Source organism: Mesoplodon mirus (genome assembly GCF_964341445.2).
Source record: "Mesoplodon mirus genome assembly, chromosome: 2".
NCBI classification, from domain to species: Eukaryota; Metazoa; Chordata; class Mammalia; order Artiodactyla; family Ziphiidae; genus Mesoplodon; species Mesoplodon mirus.
In genome coordinates this window covers 145,269,178-145,291,174 of record NC_138977.1, presented here as the reverse complement: position 1 = coordinate 145,291,174, position 21,997 = coordinate 145,269,178, and the positions used below count along the sequence as shown (strand labels likewise).

Genomic DNA, 21,997 nt, shown 5'->3' with positions numbered 1-21,997 from the left:
CTGCACAGGCTCCCGGAAGGGCGGTGTGGACAGTGACCTGCACTCGCACACAGGCTTCTTGGCGGCAGCAGCAGCAGCCCCAGCGTCCCACGCTCGTCACTGGGCTCCGCGCTTTCAGTCGTGACTCGCGCCCGTCTGTGGAGCCCCTTTAAGCAGCGCTCTTAATCCCCTCTCCTCGCGCACCAGGAAACCAAGAGGGAAGAAAAAGTCTCTTGCCTCTTCGGCAGCTCCAGAGTTTTCCCGGACTCCCTCCCGGCTAGCTGTGGCACATTAGCCCCCTTCAGGCTGAGTTCTCGCCGCCAGCCCCAGTCCTCTCCCTGCTCTCTGACCGAAGCCCGAGCCTCAGCTTCCAGCGCCGCCAGCCCCGGCGGGCGAGCAGACAAGCCTCTCGGGCTGGTGAGTGCCGCTTGGCACCGATCCTCTGTGTGGGGATCTCTCCGCTTTGCCCTACCCAGGTATGTGGGGAGTTTCTTGCCTTTTGGGAGGTCTGGGGTCTTCTGCCAGTGTTCAGTAGGTGTTCTGTAGGAGTTGTTCCACGTGTAGCTGTATTTCTGGTGTATCTGTGGGGAGGAAGGTGATCTCCGCGTCTTACTCTTCCACCCTTATTTTTATTTTTAAATGTAAATCTTGTCTTTTCCGCAAGATCATTGGCCTCTAGCCTTTGTGAATTTTCCTTGGCTCCTAGCAATATGGTAAAACTCCCTGGGAGTAACTCCACCAATGGTTATCATTAAAGCCTGGTAACTAATTTTTCACAATAGAAAACAAATATTCTTACCCCAAATTGTTTTATTCAGTTTTTTTTTTCATCTTAAAATTCAGCTCTTTTCCAACTGAGAATTTCTAAAAATGCTGTATTGAGTTTTCTGTTGTCCTTCATTGGAATTACCTTCTCCTTTCTTTATAAAAAACTCAATTTTATGTCAAATGGGAAAGGATAGAAATCTAGTCTTTCGCTCAGTGTTTGTTGAGTACCTTCAAAGTACAAGACAGAGTACAGAGGTGCTGGTGGGAGGGCTGTGTGATTCAGGTAGGTGTTCTTAGGGCAGGGGAGAATCAAGTATGTTTGAAGCCCTTATAAATGGAGCCAGAACAGAAAAAGAGAAGCAGAGGTTTAAGAAACAGAGGAAATAATGATAGGACATGGTCCTACCTTTATACACTCCTCCAAGTGCATTACTCATTCTAACAGACTTGGTAGAGCACCCTTAGTAACTACTTCTGTTGGCTTTTCTGGGGAGAGAGCAGCTGTTGAGCATGTTTTCCTCCTTGGTCAAGGTGCATCAGCGAGATCAGGGAATTTTTGACTTTCAGAGAGCTGGTTGGTAAAGGGGGAAGCTAGTGTTTTAGAGGAATATATGCTGGATTGGTGTCATATAAAGCCTAAAAAACACTCCTGTTGGGTAGGGGAAACAGTGATATGAAGTGAAATATGGCTCTAAAAGTAATATAGGGGATATTAACGTTTAAAGCTATTGTGATAGTTCATGTTCATTCCTTTTTTCTCCCCCTTAGCCATGCAATCTTGTCCCTTAAATTCACTTAGAAAGATGAATCCTAAAATGTGGCATTGGGATTCTGTCAGATGACTGAGTCAACTTAGTTCCTGAATATTTACACACCACACACATACACGCACATGCACGCTCATACGTACACTTAAAATGAGGCAACCATACCATGTAATTAGATTTCTTTTGATTCAAATAATTATTTTGATTCCATTCATAATTCTTGTGGATGTTTATTTTGAAAAAATGGGTTGTAAACTAGAAACATAGAGTTTTTCTCCTGCCAAGGCTGAATATAGCTTAAAATCAAGGAATATTCTCTGCAGGTTCAAAGTGTTTCTGTTAATTTGTTATATGCCTTAAAAAAACAGAAAATTATATACTGACATTTGCATATATCAAATATATATGTCAAATATATCCCTGTTTGCTGAGAAGGCAGCACAGCTGATAGCAAGAATGTGGGTTCAAGAGAGTTGTCAAATGCCTCCCTTTTCTACAAGAAGGGATGATGTCTCTGTGGCTGGAATATTGAGTATCAATCAGAGAGACTTCAGGTGATCAGTTATTGTTTGGGGAAAATCTTAAAGAAATGATCCTGGACAAAGGAAAGTAAGCAAATCTTAATTCCCCATTGATTTTTTCCATTTGTTTTTCTTTAGCCGGTAAAAATCTTTAAAAAAGCAGTTTTATTCATTGTTTGTACCCGGTAAGATTACTTCTTTAAATACAACTGAAACTGTGGCGCACTCTAGTGATCAGAAGATCTAAAATATTGTTTTACATGAGCTTTCATTTTACTTTTGCCTTTAGCTTTGTGAATTAGGCATAGCCTGGATATTCTGCTCCACGTGAAGAGGGCTTGTCTAGTGGCAAAAATAAATAATGAGTCAGAAATCTTGCATTTAATTATACCTCCATGCCTCTAGACTAGCAGCACTGAAGCACGGTGGTACCTGGGATTCTGTGACGGCATGGCATTAGCTATTACTAGATGAACTAAAGGAACATTAATCCTAAAATCCCAAACAAAAAAAGATCTGCTGGGTGTGGGAAATCTTGTATCTAATGCTTCTAGGTAGCCCACTTGATCCTCTAAGAGTGGATTTGGGACCTTTTACTATTAAAATTCAGAAAGAGAATTAAGTGGAATAAATACCTGCTTTCAAACTAGACAGATCTGGGATTGAATCCAGCTCATGCCATTTGGCAAGTATTTAATTCCTAAGCCTTAGCTCCACATGCAACCTGAGGATGGTAACAACCATCACCCTCTATAGAATTGTTAGGGACTTGAGAAGTGGTGAGGTGTATGGAAAATGTTGCCCTCAAACTGGTAGCAAAGAATATTAACAAAAAGACTATTACTGAGGTGTCTAGGCTGAGGAAAGAAAGGAGTTTATTAAACCACATCTTTTTCAGCTAATAGGACCACAGGTTAGCTTGATTAAAGTCTCTCAAACTATTGGGCCCATTCTCCCTGCCTAAAATTCAGAGTCCCTAATAATCACACAACACTCATACCTGCTTGTTCACTCTTCTTTTTATTCTCACAAAGCATGGCAAAATGAGGAGGCAACTGACAAGCGAAGAGTTTGCGCAGTGGAAAACCACCCTGACCATCTTTTGACTTTATAGGGATCGTAGGTGGGTAAGTGTCCCTTTAAAGTGATTTTGTCATAGGAGAGTCACATGAAATGGTTCTCATGGTGGGGGGAGAGGAAAGACAAGAGATCAACATTCACAATTATTTAAAATGACTTAAAAGCTAAACATAATATACATAGTAACTCCTTTATCCTAGTACAAAAATAGTGCCAGAAACTATATATTTGTTCAAAGGTATTGAAAAGGTGTAAGAATACAAATAGATATTAACAGTGGCTAGTGATGATTCATAAGCTTTTTCTTAAACTGAAATAGAAATTTATATTTTCAACTATTTACATGGTGTTCAACATCTATTAAGATATGTTTACACAGACTTTTGAGAAGCATATGGAAGGGCAAAGTGAGCTTTAATACTTTCTTCCTCACTCTCCTACGCTGGAGCAGAAGGGGTCCAAAACTGTGTGCAATTTAACAGTCTAAGAGAACTCCTGAGTAATCTCTACCTGGCTAGCATATGGAGAAATAATCTACATAGTGGAATATATGACTCCTTACTTACATAAGGTGTTCTCTAAGCTATCAGCAGGCTAAGTGATTCATGCTTGCAAGAAGACAAGATGTTCACTGACTGATAGATTCTTAATAAGTTCCAGGTAAAGAAGGTCCTTGGAAAACTATGTAATACATATGTTATAGATGGAAATGAAAGTGATAACTGTACCCTATATTTTCACGTTAAATCGGCAGGATCAGAAGCTGGTAAGTCTCTTATCCAGCACTCCCTGCAGAGACTGTGAGCTCCTTGAGGTCACTGCTCTCTCTCCCCAGTGGAGCACAGTGCATGACATGCAGCAGGAACTCAATAAAAGGTGGATCGAGGCATGTCTAACGCTGAGCAGTTACGTTATACCACCTTGTTTTAACTGGAGGTGTTCCCAGGAGAGGACAGCAGTTACATCCCTCCCCCCCACCCCCGGCCTTCTTAAATCAATCTTGTAAAACAAAACAAACAGCATTTCTTTTTCTTTTGATGGCCTGTAAAGCTTTAGGAGTACAATCAGGTGGAAAACACAGGAAAATTGAACATCAGATTGGAGTAGGTCTAACATTTGTGCTCTGTGCTGAAAATAAAGGCACTTCACTGCTAGGCAAGAATATATCTGTAACTGGTCTCCTCCCACAATCCATTATTTCCAGTACACTTTCATACACTTTCTTTTCTCCAACACTCCTTTGGAAGGAAACCATTCTTCATAGTAAAGAGATCAGTGGTGAAACATCATCGTCCAGGGTTTGTACCGTGAGATGAGGTGCTCAAACAGCTCTAAATCTCACACATATAGTGATCTGCATGAGAAGCCAAAGAAATGTACTATCTTTTTCTCAGTCTTGGAAACTCAACACAGGAAATGACTTAAGGGATTAGATACCTTGCTCTGTGGCCTGCTGTCCCATTTCTGACAGTGGTCTCCAGGGCCCATTAGGGCTTACACAGTAGCTGCCTTCTGTGACATCCTCCTCTGAGACAAGGCTTAGCCCAAATATAACTCCTTCAACAGCACAACTTGTTCACACTCACAGAGGTTAAAGAGACTTACACAAGTTCACACAGGATTGTGGCTGGCAAAGGCCAATCCTGTGAAAAGTACAAGACCAGGCAATTTTATAGACATCTTCTCTCACAACTTAGTAAAATAGTGGGAACTTTTGGGGCTGAAAATTGAAATGAAGTGGTATCATGGTACTCAGCTATAATGAAAACAAACAAACTAATCTAGAGCAAGAACAACTTCTTGCTAGGTTACAGGTAATATAAACATAGGGTAGGGTGAGAGAAGACTACATATATATATATTTTTTTTCCAACTTGAGAAGATACTGAAAAGGAAATATTCACATAAGAAGAAAATGTGTGCCCATGTACCAGGTAATAATCCATGTATGGAATGATTTTCCTAAAAAATTAAGAATTATTTGAACCAAGTAACCAGTCTTAAAGAAGCACTCTTCTTCTGTATGAACTAAAATACCCAAAAATGAAATAGGTATGGCACTGCCCCACTTCTTTCAGTTTCTAAACTAGTAAGGTAAAATAAGCCATTATCTAAAAGTAAACCAAAAATTTATAATCTAAATACACCTTCTTGCTTGTTAAAGTGACACACATACAAATCCTCCATACATAGTCTACTGTGTCTTTAAAAATCTCAGTGACATATATTAGAGGGCACTAAACAAACTACTAAAGTATTTGACTACAGACTTTAGCATAACTGCTAAATCACAATGTGTACGGCAAAAAGATAGACAGGTTATTAAAGACTGCTATTCTTCAGACAATTTTTCTATACTAAGGAATTTTGTCTGCATGCATAGGTATATACCAGTATGTAGATACGTTATTTTAGTGACAGTCTTTGTAAGTTATACACCAGTGCCACCAAGAGGCAACCTCACAGATCTCATATGTATTACATATGTATTACATAAAATAGAATAACATCTTGAAAATACAGGTGTCACAACAGTAATACATAACCCTTACCGCTACAAAGTAATGGCAATACAATTTGTTTTGCTTTCTTTTTAAAACCTGAAGGGTAAGAATAAAGCCACTTTATGTCAAGATACGTATACACACTCAGAATTTTAAAAACTTAACGAATATGTTGAATTTTAGGTAGTTTAGGGAACAAATGGTTATGAATGGAAAACATATTTTAACGAAAAGTCTTTGAGAATGCTGCATTACCATATCCCCAAGAGCTTTTCTATACAAACTAGTTATAGAAACTCAGAAACTTTATTCAGGGGTGGGGAAGCGGGGGTGAACAGATCAAACAAATACCTCTCTTCCTACTCTTGCCCACAAACATTATTGCATATTTAGAGCAGATTTTCTTTTCCTGAACTAGGTTCTCAGTTCATTATCTACTTCTCCAATATGTAATAAAAGTGTCTTTAGGGGCACACATGTACAGTGGGAATACAATTAAATGGGCTCAAATTCTAAGAAAATGTTAACATTTTCTAAATGTACTAAAAGCTGTGAGAAGTAGATACCACTAACTATAAGCTCAGGGCCAGTGTTTAGGGTGCATACCCAAACTTCTGTGATTCTGGGTTGACGAGTCCTGTAAACCCAAATATGGCAGTTTCTCAGTCACAAACTCAATACTGCTAAGTTTTCTCAAGCTTAAGGTTTCTTACCATATTGTTCCCTCAATTTAATTTTTGACCCTAATATCAAGGATAGCCCTTTGCTGTTTGTACTTTTCTCTGTACTCCATTTAACAAACAGAAAAAAATATGATTCATTTTGTACCCTCTTATCCTATACAGTCATCTCTCACTTCAGGCCAGTGCTCCCATGATCACTTTTTCTCACTCTCCTGTTGAGTTTTAAAGTGTTGACTTATGAGCTATGGCTTATAAGGTGAACGATAAGGAAGTTATTTTAAAAAGGAAGTTCAGTATTCAAAACACTTACTGACTGTCAGAAGTGCCTTCCAGCAGAACGTTCTCTTCACTGGCAGCCATGCTCGGCTGTTCCATTTCTGCATCACACTCATCCCTCAATAAAGTCTGTGACTGGATCGTCTCCCAAGGTTTCCCCTGCTTTCCATCAGGTAGGTTAGATCAAAGCGAGTTTATGGGTAGCCTTTGGATAGATTTATTGCATTGAAATGAGAAATTTCTCTCCTGCCTGTTCTCTAACAACAAAAAAAGCAAAATAATTAAATAATGCCTTTCCTTTACAGTACTACCTTATAGTACTTTCCATTTGTTTAGAGTTTTAACTTTTTTTGTTAAGGTAATACAGTGTTGACAAATATACCCCATTCCTCTTAAAATCCACTCAGCCAATATTTTTCTCTATTCTATGAAGGTTTTAAATGTCACAGAATATATTCACTTTGCTCCTAGCCTGTTTTTAAGAAAAACGATTCCAAACATTCTTGAAAGATTGGTAATTCAGAAAACACAAAACCAATTATTTAAAATCCCCAGCAAGAAAAAACAAAAAAAACCAGCCTCAGTGCAAGAATGCAACTTGTACCTCGCAGTACACAAAATATCACAAACTGAGCTCTTATCCATGTGCTAAGAGTAGGTGTCATTGATAATCTCAGTTCAGTGGCATAAAACAAATATACAGAAAATATGCAATAGTCCTCTAAAAACATTTCATGCTGTGTTGTCAAAAGTTGTGCAAAAATAAAAGTACAGCAGTGGCAAAGTATACACCAAATCTGTACAGTGTACAGCAAAACTAGGCATACTGCAGAATACGCCATCTGTAAACTTCAACTCTGCATGAATAGGCCACTCAGTTCCGCTTGGCCTGGCTGCTTTCCCCATTAATCAATGTCTTCTCCTGCTGTTCTGCAAGAGCCTGCCATTTTTGCCTGTTCTTTCTGCAGCCATCCAGCAAAGGGAAACAGTCCTCCGATACGTGGGTCAGGGCCTAAAGAAAGAAAAGAAAGCCAACAACTAGATGGCAGCTAGGAAATAAGCCCTCTCCCCAGGCCTGACGCAAAGGGCCACGTTGTACGCTCACTTCATAAGCAGGCCCACTGTTGGGATTCTCACAGACTGTGTGAGCACAGATCGTTTATGAATGATTCCTCTTAAGCTATACAGACAGGGAGTACATGCTGAGAGAGAGAGAGAGAGCAAACACACACATTCCAAAATAACATTATTGAGCTATGGAGGCAGATCTGTGTGGAATCGGCTTTGCAGAGAAATAATCCATTTGCTTTTATGTAGTGCAAATGGTTCTCCCTAAGTGTTGACTGCCTTGAGAGCTGCTTAGTTTTTCTGTTTTTCTATAAAATGACTTTATTCAATGTACTTAAGTAGATTTTTATCCAAGATTATAATAAAGGTTAATTTATAACTATATGTATATGTTTAATGTAACTAAACATTATTATTTACCAACTACAGTGCCATAAATATTTAGCTACAAGAATGTTCACTGCAGATTTCTTTGTAATAGACAAACATTGAAAATGACTTAAATACCCAACAACGGGGTTAGGAATATCGTGTTACTATTTGGCAGCCATTAAAAATGTCATAGAAACACATTTGAAACAGAAAGATGTATCTTATATTATGGATTGCAAAGAGCAATTTTTGTTAAATGAAAAATATATGAAAATGTCATAAAGCATATGCACTGAAAGGAGATAACTGGTTATCTCAGAGTAGTAGAATTATAAGTGATTTTATCTTTTTGCTTCTTTGTATTCTGATTTTTCTATAACAACATATTACTTCTGTCATAATGGTAAAATGCATGTCTATATCAAATAGAATTCAACAGGAGAGTCAAATAAAATGAATCCTTGCACAAATAGGAAATGTAGAAGGATGAAATCTATAATGGGTGATTTGACTGTTAGTTTGATTATATTTACAGGCATGGGAAAAAAAATCAAGAGAGACATTAGTGTCTATAACTGAGGAACTATTAATCCAATCCACAAGAAAAGCATCTGTTATGGAAAGAATGAGATATTCAGGGATGTTGGAGACACTGCTCTGAACACACTTCTGCACAGATTGCCGAGAAAGGTGGGGAGACAGTGGTGCAGAGGCCTGACACCAGTGTTCTTCTGTCCTGTTTTCTTTTGCTGTCTCTTCTGTCCTTCCCTCCTCAGCCACAGCTTCTTTCTTAAATTCATCCACTGGCTAGAACCCTGGACTCAGGCTGAGAACTGGATTCTAGGTACAGTTCTCCCACTAACTACCTGTTTGGGACAAATATTTCATCTCCCTGGAAGTTGGACTTTTTACAGATTCAATGATGGAATCTGTGAAATGTCTGGATTAGAAGATTTCTAGGGTTTCTTCTGGTCTTGACAGTCTATGATTACACCATGATAAATGTTCTTTTCCCAAATACTTAAAACTTAAGACAGTTTCCTGTTTAAACTTATAAAGACAAGGACAGCGTCTACTTTCTAAATTTGGGGCATGAACATCTAAACTAGTAAATTGGATGTTTTAGGGAGAATATCTTTACCCAAAAAAAAAAATAATCAAAAAAAAAAAACCCAAAACAAAACCCCAAGCCAACAGGTATATGGAAATGGGAACCTGCAATATTCTTCTAGCCACCTTCTTTTAATCGTCATAAACATTTTCTTAAGCCACACTATGACAATGAGAAAAAGTTAGATAACTATTTTTCCTTATTTAGGCCAAAAGTCAGACTTAAAAAGAATATGCTCTTAAAAAGAACATAGAGTATGCACAGTATACCTCCTTGAGGGTAGCACTGGCACATGATTTTTCTTAGCATTCCCAACACCAATTTGCTGGAGCCCAGCACATGGTAGGCACTCACTAGGTAGTTATACATTAATGAATTAACATTTCTGAGAAACAGTAAATATAAAATGTGTTCCTTATTCAGTACAAACAGCATGTTCATTAGCAAAAGAAATTATCCTGATAATTTTATTTCTAGTTTGTTGATTAAGACGCAAAAAATATATGCCTGGTGTTAGTCGCTTCAATTTACTTTAGGTTTTAATTCATAACATGGTCAAAGTTTAGCAAGTCTAGTAGTTTTCATAAAAAATACCTCATACAGTTGCAAGCAGATGGCATCTATGAATCCAACTTGCATGCTTGGGATTTTGTTTTTCTTCTCCCTGTTCATTAGGTCCTGAAAACAGAAACAGACACACACAGATCTACATTTACTTAAAGAACACAATGTAAGTTGGCTCTAAAAAGATGAATCACTGGGTTAGCTGAGGAAGGCTAAATACCTGCCTACCTGCCTACTTACCACATTCAGGAAGGCCCTGGTCCTCTCTCCCATGTTCGCCCCGGCTGTGACTTTTCCCACATGACCCCCAGAATTGATCACTGACCTAGAATCAACTGCTGACTAACAGTCAAGCACTGACCTAGAGTCCACTGCTGACATGTATTTGGAGAACACACATGCTTTCAAACTGTCTACTGATGTGGAATCAAACACTCTCAGCTTTGTGGGAAAAGCCACTGAGGCCACAGTTGATTACAATTCAATTCACACAGAGAGCTTTTTGAGTGAAGATTATGCAGATGTCACTGCTGCTTATTCCCAGGAGCTCATGACTGGTGCAGCAAACGAGCCCAGCACCTCCATGGGGAGCAAAGAGTCTGTGTCAGTGCTTGTTTAAAATAAAGCAAATTCTCCATTAGCTGCGACCATCACTCTGCTACCCACCATTTTCTGAGAAGATTCTGAACTTCTGAACAAGCCCACTACTACATAATAGGAGACTGAATAACTGCAAAAGACTAATGAGACATAGGATGTACCCAGTGGAGGATAAAAAGCAGAGTGGAAGGAATGGTACATAGACGGAGGAGGGGCACCTCGTAACCATGTCCCATTTAATGTGGGCTCAATAAATGTTCATTTGAATTGAAAAAAAAGACTCTATGCTTCATTTCCAGGAAAAACTTCTCCAATGGTTTAAGAAGAATCTTCTTGTATTCGAGATTCCCTACACTATACAAAAAGGCAGTATGTATCAAAAAATCTTTAAAATCTGTGTGCCCTACAACACAGCAATTCTGGAATTTATCCTAACAAGGTAATGAAAAATGGCCCACAGATGTTTAGCAACAAAGATGTTTATCAAAGTGCTGTTTGTAATAGTGAACTCTGCAAACATTGTACCAAAAAGTAAATTATGGTTACATCTATTTCATGTAAGCATTATATATGATATATAAGAGAGCATCTGTTAGAATGAAAAATGGCTTATGATATTTAAATGGAAAAAGTAAATTACAAAATATAGGTACAATATGATGACTTGTTATTTGCTTGTTTTCTGTAGCAAACATGTATAATCATCTAGTAAGAAAAGTTTTTAAAAATGAGAAATTCTGTTCCTAAGATCTCATAGAAGCATAAAAAGAGTCTACAATAAAAAATGTATATGAATAATTCCTACCAGCAAGGTCTCATACTTACAGCAGGCTCTATGTTGAGTTCTTTTCTCTCTCTGTCTCCTTGGTCAAAAAACTCAGTGGCAACAAGTTCTGCTATCTGAAATCAATAACAGACTAAGTTTGGGTAAATAAAAGCATATTACTCTGTAAAACAGAGACTTTAAATGAAGATAATAAAATCTATCAGAGCTGTAGCTTTCAACCACATCAGTAAAATTAGAATAAAGCAGTAACAACTAATAGAAATTTTATTTGTTTTAATGTGTACCTAATCACAAAGGCTAGAGTTTGTAATATTCTGTAATTACATAGAAAAAAGCAATATTCAACTTCAGCAATCAGTGGGAAAAAAGTACCATGTGCCCATCTGTATGCATAATCAATGATATACAGTATCAAATAGGTCCATATACTGGGACTGATTGATATGCCTTTTAGGTTTCTTCTAATCCACCAGTTCCTCCTCTTCTCTTTTTAAAAATATTCCTCATAATTTTGGTTGTTGTTGAATAAACTGGGTTGTTTATCCTGCAGTATTCCACTGTCTGGATTTTGTTGATTGTGTTTGCATGATGAAATTTAATGTTTCCCTGTACCCTGTATCTCCATACACCACTAATGAGATCTAGATACTTGATTAGATTGAGACTTGAATTTTTTTTTTTTTTTTTTTTGCCACGACTGTTTCACAGGCAGTGCCCTGTACTTCTCTCAAGGGTTGTATAATGCTTGGTTGCCTCCCTTTGTGAGATTAACAACCCTTCATGATCTTTGTCTAGATTCACTAATTAAGAGGCTGCAAAAAGGTAATATGCAAAGCAATCATTCCTTTTTCCTTTATAGCTGAAATAAAATAAAGTTCCCCATATCAATTATTTAGTTACCCTAAAGCAGCAGTCCCCAACCTTTTTGGCACCAGGGACCAGTTTCGTGGAAGACAATTTTTCCACGGACCAGGGTCGGGGGGGATGGTTTTGGGATGATTCAAGTTCATTACATTTATTGTGCACTTTATTTCTGTTATTACATTGTAATATATAATGAAGTAATTATACAACTCACCATAATGCAGAATCAGTGGGAGCCCTGAGCTTGTTTTCACTTGTCACTCACTGATAGGGTTCTGATATGAGTCTGCAAGCAACTGATTTATTATGGTCTCTGTGCAGTCAAACCTCTGTGCTAATGATAAACTGTATTTGCAGCCACTCCCCAGCACTAGCATCATCTCAGCTCCAACTCAGATAATCAGGCATTAGATTCTCATAAGGAGCATGCAACTTAGATCCCTAGCATGTGCAGAGCATAGTAGGGTTCGCACTCCTATGAGAATCTAATGCCACCGCTGATCTGACAGGAGGCAGAGCTCAGGCGGTAATGGGAGCGATGGGGAGCGGCTGTAAATACAGATGAAGCTTCACTCGCTCACCCGCCGCTCACCTCCTGCTGTGAGGCCCGGTTCCTAACAGGCCATGGACCAGTACCAGTCCTTGGCCCGAGGGTTGGGGACCCCTGCCCTAAAGTACAGTTTGTATAAGTAAAGCACAATAAAAACTTGATTTTCTCTACTTTAGTTACTATTAAAAAAAATAATAACTTGGTTCTCAAGCATCCACCAAAGATGGCTATGGAAGGTTTTGTTTTATTGTTTTTATTATTATTTTGAACTCTTGGATTTAAACATATAAAATATTTCAGTCCTCACTGACACTCAGACATTGTTCCATTTTGGCCAGTTGAGAGCATATTAAGTTGGCTTCTTTGTTCTTTTTTTTTTTTTTTTTTTTTTTTTGCGGTATGCGGGCCTCTCACTGTTGTGGCCTCTCCCGTTGCGGAGCACAGGCTCCGGATGCGCAGGCCCAGCGGCCATGGCTCACGGGCCCAGCCGCTCCGTGGCATATGGGATCCTCCCAGACCGGGGCACGAACCCGTATCCCCTGCATCGGCAGGCAGACTCTCAACCACTGCGCCACCAGGGAGGCCCGGCTTCTTTGTTCTTTTAACATGGCTTCATCAGTCTTTGATAGCTTCCTTGCTTTCTGCTATAACAAGATGTTCTAGGCTCATCTTGTACATTGCCTGCTTTGGAACCGCAATCAGCCATTTCATTGTGGAGGCCTAATTCCTTTAAACTGAGGTATTTTGAAACCTCAATCTGGGCACTAGGTTCATTCATTATTACCAGGGTGATCATTATTTTTAAGCCCTTTTAATGGATGGAGCTAAGATACAACATAAATTCATACAGTATTTCCTATTCAAATTCAGGACTACAGGATTTCTGCAAAACCTTATCCACCTTAGATCTTTATCTTTCCACTCATGCTGAAAATCCTACTTCTCAACAATACCAATATAATTTTTCATTTGCTTTTATCCCACATCACCCACAATGGTGACTGAATATCTATACAAAATTACCACTAATATGATTACAAACAGTTTTAAAGGTTTCTTTTTTTTGGAGTTCTTTTTGTTCTCAGTGTACATCTCATGAGAGTTATATGGTCAAATTACTGTTTTAATGTCACTTGGAATAAAACAGTCCCTCTCAGTGTGGTTCTACAACCAAAATCATTTTGTTTCATTTTACTTTCAAGGTTAAGTGATTTTTTAAAAATTCAATTTATTTTATAACTATAAGAGCAATTTACATGGTTCTAAATTAAATCTACAAAACAAGTACATGCAAGCAACTCTAGCTTATATCTCTGTTCCCTCTATCTTATTCCCTCCTTCCCCTGAGGGAAATAATTAACTTTTTTGTGATTAATCCTTCTGTTTTTTTTAAATATAAGCAAACATGTACATATATTATTTCATCTCCTTCTCAGATAAATGGTAGGATACCATACACATTTTTCTCTGCCTTGCTTTTTTTTTTTTTTACTTATATCTTTGTAATCATTCCCTAATAGTATATAGAGAATTCTCATTTCTTTTTGCTATTGCAAAGGATTCATCATGTAAATGTACTACAATTTATTCAATCAGTAACCTATTAATGAGCATTTGGGTTATTTCCAGTGTTTGCTATTACAAATAGCACTAAAATAAACAGGCTTGTGTAAACGTCTTTTTATATTCTTGCCAGTACATTTTTGGGATAACATTCTTAGGAGTAATGGTAAATGAAAAACAGGTAAAAATATTTGCAACTTTTATCTGATAGATAAATTGTGTATTCATATACTTTCAAAGGGTTATCGTATTTTGCATTCCTTTTTTTCCCACAGCTTCCCCAACAGAGTATGTTGTGAAACCTTTGGGTGTTTGCCAATCGGACAATTGAGAAATGGTGTCTCAGTGCTTTTTTTAAATGAAGTATAATTTGCATACTGTGAATTGCATAGACCATGGGTATATAGTTCAGTATATTAATAAATGCAAGTAACTAGGTAACACACACCCCATCCAAGAAACAGAATATTTCTGTCACCCAGAAGGTACCCTCAGGCCCTTTCACAGTGAATCCCTGCACCTTCTCCCCTCCCTCCCCACCCAGCTGCTATCCTATCAATTAGTTTTGCCTCTTCCAGAACACCACATAAATGACATAACAGTATTCTTTTGTATCTGGCTTCTTTTGTTCAGTTTAGTGTTGATGAGACTAATCCATGTAGTTGCCTGTATCAGTTTCAGTTTCTTTTCACTGTTGAGCAGTACTCCACTGTGTGAAGGAGTAGTGTATTACAAGACATTTATCCACGCTCCTGTTGAGAGACTTTTTGGATTGTTTCTAGTTTCTGACTATTAGGAGTAATGCTGTTATTGTAATGAGATTCTGTACAAGTTCTTTTGTGTCAGTGTAGTTTTTGTTTGTTTTGTGTTTTGTTTGTTTTTTTGTTTTTCATTTTTTTAAGGCCATGCCACATGGCATGCAGGGTTTTAGTTCCCTGACCAGGGATCAAACCCCTGCCCCCTGCAGTGGAAGCACGGAATCTTAACCACTGGACTGCCAGGGAAGTTCCATGTGTCAGTGTAGTTTTAACTTGCATCTTTCCTTATGATTGAGGTTCTGAGAACCTTTTCAAATGAGTAAGAGCCATTCACATTTCTTTTTCTATCAACTTTTTGTTCAAATCTTTGGCCCATTTTCCGGTAGGGTTGTTGGCCTTTTTCTTCTCTATTTTTAAGAAGTTCTTTAATATTAGGGATATTAACTATCTATCAGATAAAAGTTGCAAATATTTTTACCTGTTTTTCATTGTCTTTCTTTGCTTATAGTGTCTTTGCCATGCAAAAAATTTTCTTAATTTTTTAATTTTCTTGTAATCAAATTTGTCAGTCTTTTCCTTTATTGATTCTGCATGTTGAGCCATGGTTAGGAAACGTTTCTCACTCCTTGTTTATAAAAGAATCTACAAACGTTTTTATTTAGTACTTGTATGGTTTAATTCTCTGCACTGAACTCTATGCCCCATTTGGAAGTATGCAGAATAGATCCAATTTTGTCTTTTGCCATCTGGCTATGGAAGATGGGAAAATCATCCTAACATTATTTAGTAAAGTCTATTTTCCCCCCAGTTATTTGAAATGCTATCTTTATTGTATACTAAACCTTCTATGCAATTCTCCATGTTCTATTATGTTCCACTGGTCTGACACCAATACCAAACTGTTTTATTTATAGAGGCTTTATAGTGTTGCTTTTTATGTCTGGACCCCAACTTCACTGCTGTACTTTTTCAGGGTTTCATTCAGAAAAAAGAAAGAGTAAATGAAAAGACAAATTCTTCCCTCTTCCATTCTCTTTCCTATTTGGAAATGGGCATATAGTCATATTTATTATGGAGCAGGAAGGTCTATAAAGACATTTCTTGAGTGCTTGTGGCATGTCAGCTTTGGCACATTGGAGAGTGCATTCCTGATACTGTTTTCTCAGCATTTGTTTCATGAGATGAGCCTGTCATTACTGGGCTCCAGGACTACGCAGCCCAGAGCTGTGACCAACAGCAGTGGTCAGTAATCTCAGGTAGTACATTTAGGATTCAAGTTGTAATCTCAAAAAACAAAACCACAACATACACATCATTGCATATATACCCACCCATTCCTTTAGCTTAGGGCCTTTATCGCCACTGCAAAATGTTACAGCAGTTACTTATTTAGAGAGAGGATGTATTTCTAGCCTCCTAGCCACAGGCCCTGATCAGATCCTTCCTGACATCTTATATCAACACGTCCTATACTTCTAAGCACCAGAAGTGTTTAAGTTCTACTTGTTAATGCCTATTTAGAGTTGAGGTATAGCCTAATACGCTAACCATAAGAAAATTAAGTTTGCTTCTTCTAAACTTTAATATTATTAAAGGGATGTGTTAAAAAAAAATCCCCAACTAAGCCAGCAGTAGTATTGGAATTAAGCTTTATCAACAGCTAGGTTTTGCTGTGTTAATATAGACGCTTTCTTTCTTAATATATCTTACAAATATTATTAAGTGCTAACGAGTCTTCTAAAAAAGAAAACCTGTTTATGTCCAATTATCTGCTTTTAATACTACTTAAAATTTAGATTAAAAGTTCCCCAAATACTTCAAAAACTACATTTAAGAGCAAAGATTTTTCTTATTTTGACTTTTTAATTATTACTTTTTTTTTTTTTTTTCTTTTTGCTGTACGCGGGCCTCTCACTGTCGCGGCCTCTCCCGTTGCGGAGCACAGGCTCCGGACGCACAGGCCCAGCGGCCATGGCTCACGGGCCCAGCCGCTCCGCGGCATATGGGATCCTCCCAGACCAGGGCACGAACCCGTATCCCCCGCATCGGCAGGCGGACTCTCAACCACTGCGCCACCAGGGAGGCCCTAATTATTACTTTTATCATCACTAAGCAACATACCCGTTGTTGGACAGGCCAGGGTTTTGTAATTGCAGAAAGATCACAAGCTGTCATCAGCATCGCTCTGTTAAGGGAAAAAGAAGCCCAATACTCCTGTTTACTTTTATGTGAATATAAACCCTAGTAAATAGTTACTAATAAAAAAGTTAAAACCCTCTGAACTACGAGGATGGCAGTTTATAGACTAAAGAAACAGAAATAGACTTTACCTAGAAGCAGGGCTGATACAGTGATATCACAGTGTCACTGTTTTGGTTACCCAGTGAACTACTGGAATTTGCATTCACACTGCCTCATTTATCTCCAGATTAGCAGCAGGAGGGAAATTATTAACCTTTGAGCAAAAACTTGCCTGCTATTATTATTTTTTTTACTTTGGTCTTCCAATCTCAGTGACAGTATGATGAAAACACATTGATTACTAATAATTAACCATTAAAGGATAACTTCAGCTGTCCTACTGATAAAAGTTCCGTGACAGCAAGAACTATGGTGGGTCATCCTAATTCACTCAACACATGTAGTGACTCCTATGTGAAAAGCCTGTGAATTATTGAACAGTATCTGCTGGAGAAAAGAGGGAAATGAAAGGATGATGCTGGTTATTCCTTTGCTCGTTAGAGAAGTTGAAAACCATACTGGAGTCTGGAGTCTGTGACAAGGCGCTCTAGAACTCAATACTATATAAAACTACTGTATGAAAATAGTTCTCTCTTTAGTGCAGTGTTTTCCCATGTCAGGTCCAAATACCTGCCATCGAATCCTTTTAATTTGTTTGAAGACATAGGCAAAAAGTCCGTCACTGTCATATAGAAGCACTCAAGGTAAAGGACTGTATCACTTGTCCCTCTAGGGAAACCCAACCTAAAAGTACATTCTCCCTAACCGTATTAGGCCACAAAGAAAATGGTTTTCTGCCTCTAATTCTATCTCTTATACCAACTGTCTCGCAAGTAATGAGTGCACCAGAGAAATCTTTAATCATGAAGGATTTCAATAATACTTGCCAATACAAACTGCCTCCCCCAAAGAAGACTATGCACCTGTGTGAGCTTAACTACAATCTGGACTGTGAAGAGTGGAAGAGGCAACGCAAGCACTAGATGTCCTGAGTGCTTGTCTGCCGAGAGGTCAGAAGTTAGGAGAGTGGAGCAGTGAAAACTGTGGCACAGACTTGGAATTGTGGTCAGATTCCACTTTAGTCATTGAAAAAAACTGTTCACGAATCACAGTAGCGTGTCTGTACTTTTCTAAGGCACTGTTCTAAAAACATGTTGAGACTCTTAGATGAAGCATGACTATAGAGAATAGACAGCTAGGCATTTGTATGTTTCCTTATAATTTGCATCTTTGTTTGCATGTGAAGTAATACCAATCTATTTAAAGAAATGTTGGTTATAAAATTGTAATAGAGCACTATCCTTAGTATTACTACCTCTATCTTTTCTTTATTATTGACACTTAGCTCTTTTTTATTGATCCAGTTCTTGTCATGACAAAGGCAGTGATAGCAATAGCAAGGATGGGAGGGAGGGACAGAGGAACAGGTGAGGAAAAACAGAAACCCTTAAGTTCTGACAGCACTACTCTGCTATCACGTAAGAGAAGTAAACACTTCACAGCCATGTTCTCGCTCCTACGTTCTTTAGGATGCTATTTTCCGGTCTTCAATTCCAAAGAATTGTGAGTATGAACAAGGGGGAACTCTATAGCCTGGTACTGATACACTACCACATTTTAAAGGTCCTTCTAGGACAAAAGTGATTCATTCACTTGAATTTGCAAATGCATTTCTTTTCAAGTAAATCTTCATTTTTGTACAACACTCAAGAATTCTGACAGCCTCTAAGATCATCACATTGTAACAAATAATTGCAATAAAATTAATAAGGTAGCAAAACTTCAGCTTTAAGGATAGTAATCCTACTTACAAAAACAGTTCCTTTTGATGAGGATCTTCCAAGTTGAATTGATTTTTTCTTATAAGTTCAAAAAATTCTCCTCTCCTCCTTTAAAATAAAGAAAAATATTTCGTAGTTATGATGAGTCCCCCAAGCTCTTATCCCTTTGGTTTAGAAAGACTCATGGAGTAAAATTTTTGGGGAAAAAATCTCTAATGGTTTTTTCTCATTAGAATCCAATATAAAAATCATCATTTAAAAATCTTAAACACCTTACCTTCTTCTCTTCTACCATATTCTTTGGTTGAAACATTAAATCCCACCTCGTTTTGAACTACGAATCACAAATAATGGAAATTTCAATTCTTGAACATGATTTTAAGAAAATGAACCAATATGAGTTAAAAGTCTGATGCCAAGAATGATTTAAGAAATTTTGCGTATGGCATAATAAGATCTATATGCTTTCAGTTTAATTTCATATACCTCATTCACATATATTATGGTATAGGGTAAAAAATGTTCATAATAATTACTCTGTCACTATAAAGTTGTGAAGTCCTTCTGAAGCAAAGAATGACCAAGTAAAGTATAAACTAATATTCATTCACTGTATAGTGAATACCTCTATGTGCTCAACATTGTTAGTCGTCTTGGGAAATTATTAGACATGAGTTCCTTTCACAGTGTTTAAAATCTAGTCAAAGACACAAACATAAGAGAAATTTACATAACAAAACTGCCTGTCTGTGACTAAGTACCAAAAATGAAAAGAGGTTTCAAAAGGGTTGAGAAGGGAGACCCATGTGGCCTGGAAAGGTCGGGAAGTCTTTGTGGTTACAGGTATTTTTCAAATTCTTGGTAATTTGATAATCTTTATTCTGCAATCATTTTGAATACACTGAAATTTATTGTATTTTCTTTTACCCTAATTAACTTTAAAGTGCTCCAAAATCCAAGGAAACAGATTCTTAGATGTAGTTACTTTCAGATGCACAGCAGTGGATATCTGGTATGTGGTTTTGTGTGTTTCTTCTGTTTGTTTTTACTTCTCAAAAGAGTGGCCAAAACCATAATGCACATCCTTGTACAGAGGGAGAGAGGCCCGTGTTCCTGGGAAGTCCCTTGAGTGTGACTGCCGGACTCCCCTCACTCCCAAACGTGCAGCAAAGACCTCAGTCTCTGTGTGGGAAATGAATGCTTGCCTAAAGGCAGCAACGTCTTTCCTTGTTTTTAGAAAGGCAGTTTAATGATGCAAACATACCTACATCCCTAATACACTCTAATGCATACTTTAATTTTTGAATCATTAACTTCATTAAAGTTCTGCATTAATATCCTTCTTTTGCCAAAATCCAATAAAAAGAAACAAAATTTACTTGTGTGGCACTCAGCTCCTTTTCCAGCCCATGTAAGCTTGGATGACAGTTTAAAGGAATTGTGAAATGGTCAGAAGTTGGGGGAGAGAAGGAAAGGAGGAAAAGCAAATGGCCTATATAATCTTTAGGTTGGCCAACCCAGCTTGGAATGACCTTGAGAGGGTTATTTGCGCATTATTTCAGAGACAAACATCAGAAATAACTCTGTATTCTGTAATTTCTACAGCATTAAGTAAGCAGAAGGAGTAGACTTTTCTGGCTTCCTTTGAGAAACTGCTCCGTAGTTTGATAGACAGCTTTGCCAGGACATTTGTCCTTATAATCTAAAAATACCCCAGTGTGGATTTTTAAAGTTTGAAACAATGCAAACACATCCAAGACCTATTTATCAACATATTTCTTAAAACTTACTTAATGTACAGTGCTAGGTCTGTGGCTAAAATAGCTTGCTTGATTATTTTCAGCGTGGTCTTATATTCTTCAATGGAGAGGCCACTGAGAATCTGATTGCCCTTTATAAAAAAAAGAAAACCATCATTAGCATTCCACCTGGAGAAGCTGCTGATAAGAACAAAATCTGAAAAAATAGTCACATCTCTTAAACACATGCCTAGTATTCTGAACTCAGGAAGATAGAGGACACCTGCTTACATAAAGTAAATACTGTGAAATAATGTTTCCCCTATATGCACCCACCCTCATCACCTTGTCATACAAGAAAAAACAGCTTCATGATGGTTCATGGGCCAAAGTATGCATGTTTCTCCAACTCTTCTACTCGTTAGGCTTTAGTCCAGGCCCCAAATCTAATAACTATATACCTTCTTCCTTTGGGCAGGCTAACTGCTATGATCTGAGAACAAGTAAAACTTTGAAAAATCAAAAACTGTATTAATAGAACAGGGTGAGGAAATTGTAAACAATTGATTATTTTAAAAATAATTTCTCTATGGCTTCTGTAATAAATCCAAAAACATTTCTGGTGCAGATTTATATAATTTTAACTTCATATTGAGAACACTGTGTATTCCTCAGGAACATGCCAATACAGTTGGGTAGAGGGTGTGAGCAATGATGTGCTTACTGGTGGTATAAAGAAAGCAAGAGTTGAAACATATATAAGGAATATTTCAAAGGTGGCTAATCCATGTGCAAGTTATCTAAAGTTTTTGCTATGTAACCATTTTTTATTTCTTGCCTGTAATTTAAAGCACAGTGACTCTCTAATCTTGAACTAAGTAAAACATACCTCGGGTAACCAGAATATACTCAAAACAACATCTGTAAATTGAGTCAGATGTGCTTCCTAAACCTCAGGGCTGAGAAAAAAAAACAGAAGCTTAGAAATAGGGTCTGGAGGTAAAGGATTTGTTCTGAAGAAAGGAAACTGCTGAGCCAGGTTCAAACATTGGTTAGAGGATAACTGATGCTGAAATTGTGGTATACGTCTAATTAATGAATCTGTGATTACACAAGAAACATTATTTTTAAATATTAAGCCACTTTAGATTCTGGGCAAAACAAAACTATATTCTGATACTTTTATTTACTTTAAGACAAAACTATTTCAAGTGGAAAAGTAGAAATGTCTTTTGGTATTGTATTTTTATTTTCCCTTCCAAAAACAAAGGCTGTACATTCTTGTGTATTGGTGCTTACAAAGACAGAATATAGATGGGCCTTATAATGTGAGGCCAGCCATATATACAACCAGATTCCTTTTATGTTAAGTAATAATATATCACATAAGTTTTATGTTATCTAATAACAGAGAGAGCTGT

At 37.6% G+C, this 21,997-nt stretch overlaps 1 protein-coding gene and 1 long non-coding RNA gene across 6 annotated transcripts in view; one reads left to right on the top strand and one right to left on the bottom strand.

Moving 5' to 3' along the window:
- The first annotated feature begins 2,806 nt into the window (after positions 1-2,806).
- On the top strand, positions 2,807-9,201 carry LOC309791528. 2 transcript variants are annotated; one of them, XR_014291515.1, is made up of 2 exons: positions 2,807-3,158; positions 8,554-9,201. It is a non-coding gene; the product is annotated as an uncharacterized lncRNA (long non-coding RNA). The 2 variants fall into 2 exon arrangements; XR_014291516.1 differs by having other exon boundaries at positions 2,807-3,162.
- Positions 6,639-21,997, bottom strand: part of PDE5A (phosphodiesterase 5A) — a 146,954-nt gene continuing 131,595 nt past the window's right edge. For all 4 annotated transcript variants that reach the window (XM_082645870.1, XM_082645867.1, XM_082645869.1 and 1 more), the window contains exons 16-21: positions 20,628-20,728; positions 18,868-18,945; positions 16,937-17,000; positions 11,119-11,193; positions 9,724-9,807; positions 6,639-7,590 (exon numbers count right to left, since the gene is read on the bottom strand). In XM_082645870.1, coding sequence (XP_082501996.1) covers positions 7,453-7,590; positions 9,724-9,807; positions 11,119-11,193; positions 16,937-17,000; positions 18,868-18,945; positions 20,628-20,728 — 540 coding nt within the window. In that variant the 3' untranslated portion in view covers positions 6,639-7,452. The remainder of the gene's footprint in view (positions 7,591-9,723; positions 9,808-11,118; positions 11,194-16,936; positions 17,001-18,867; positions 18,946-20,627; positions 20,729-21,997) is intronic.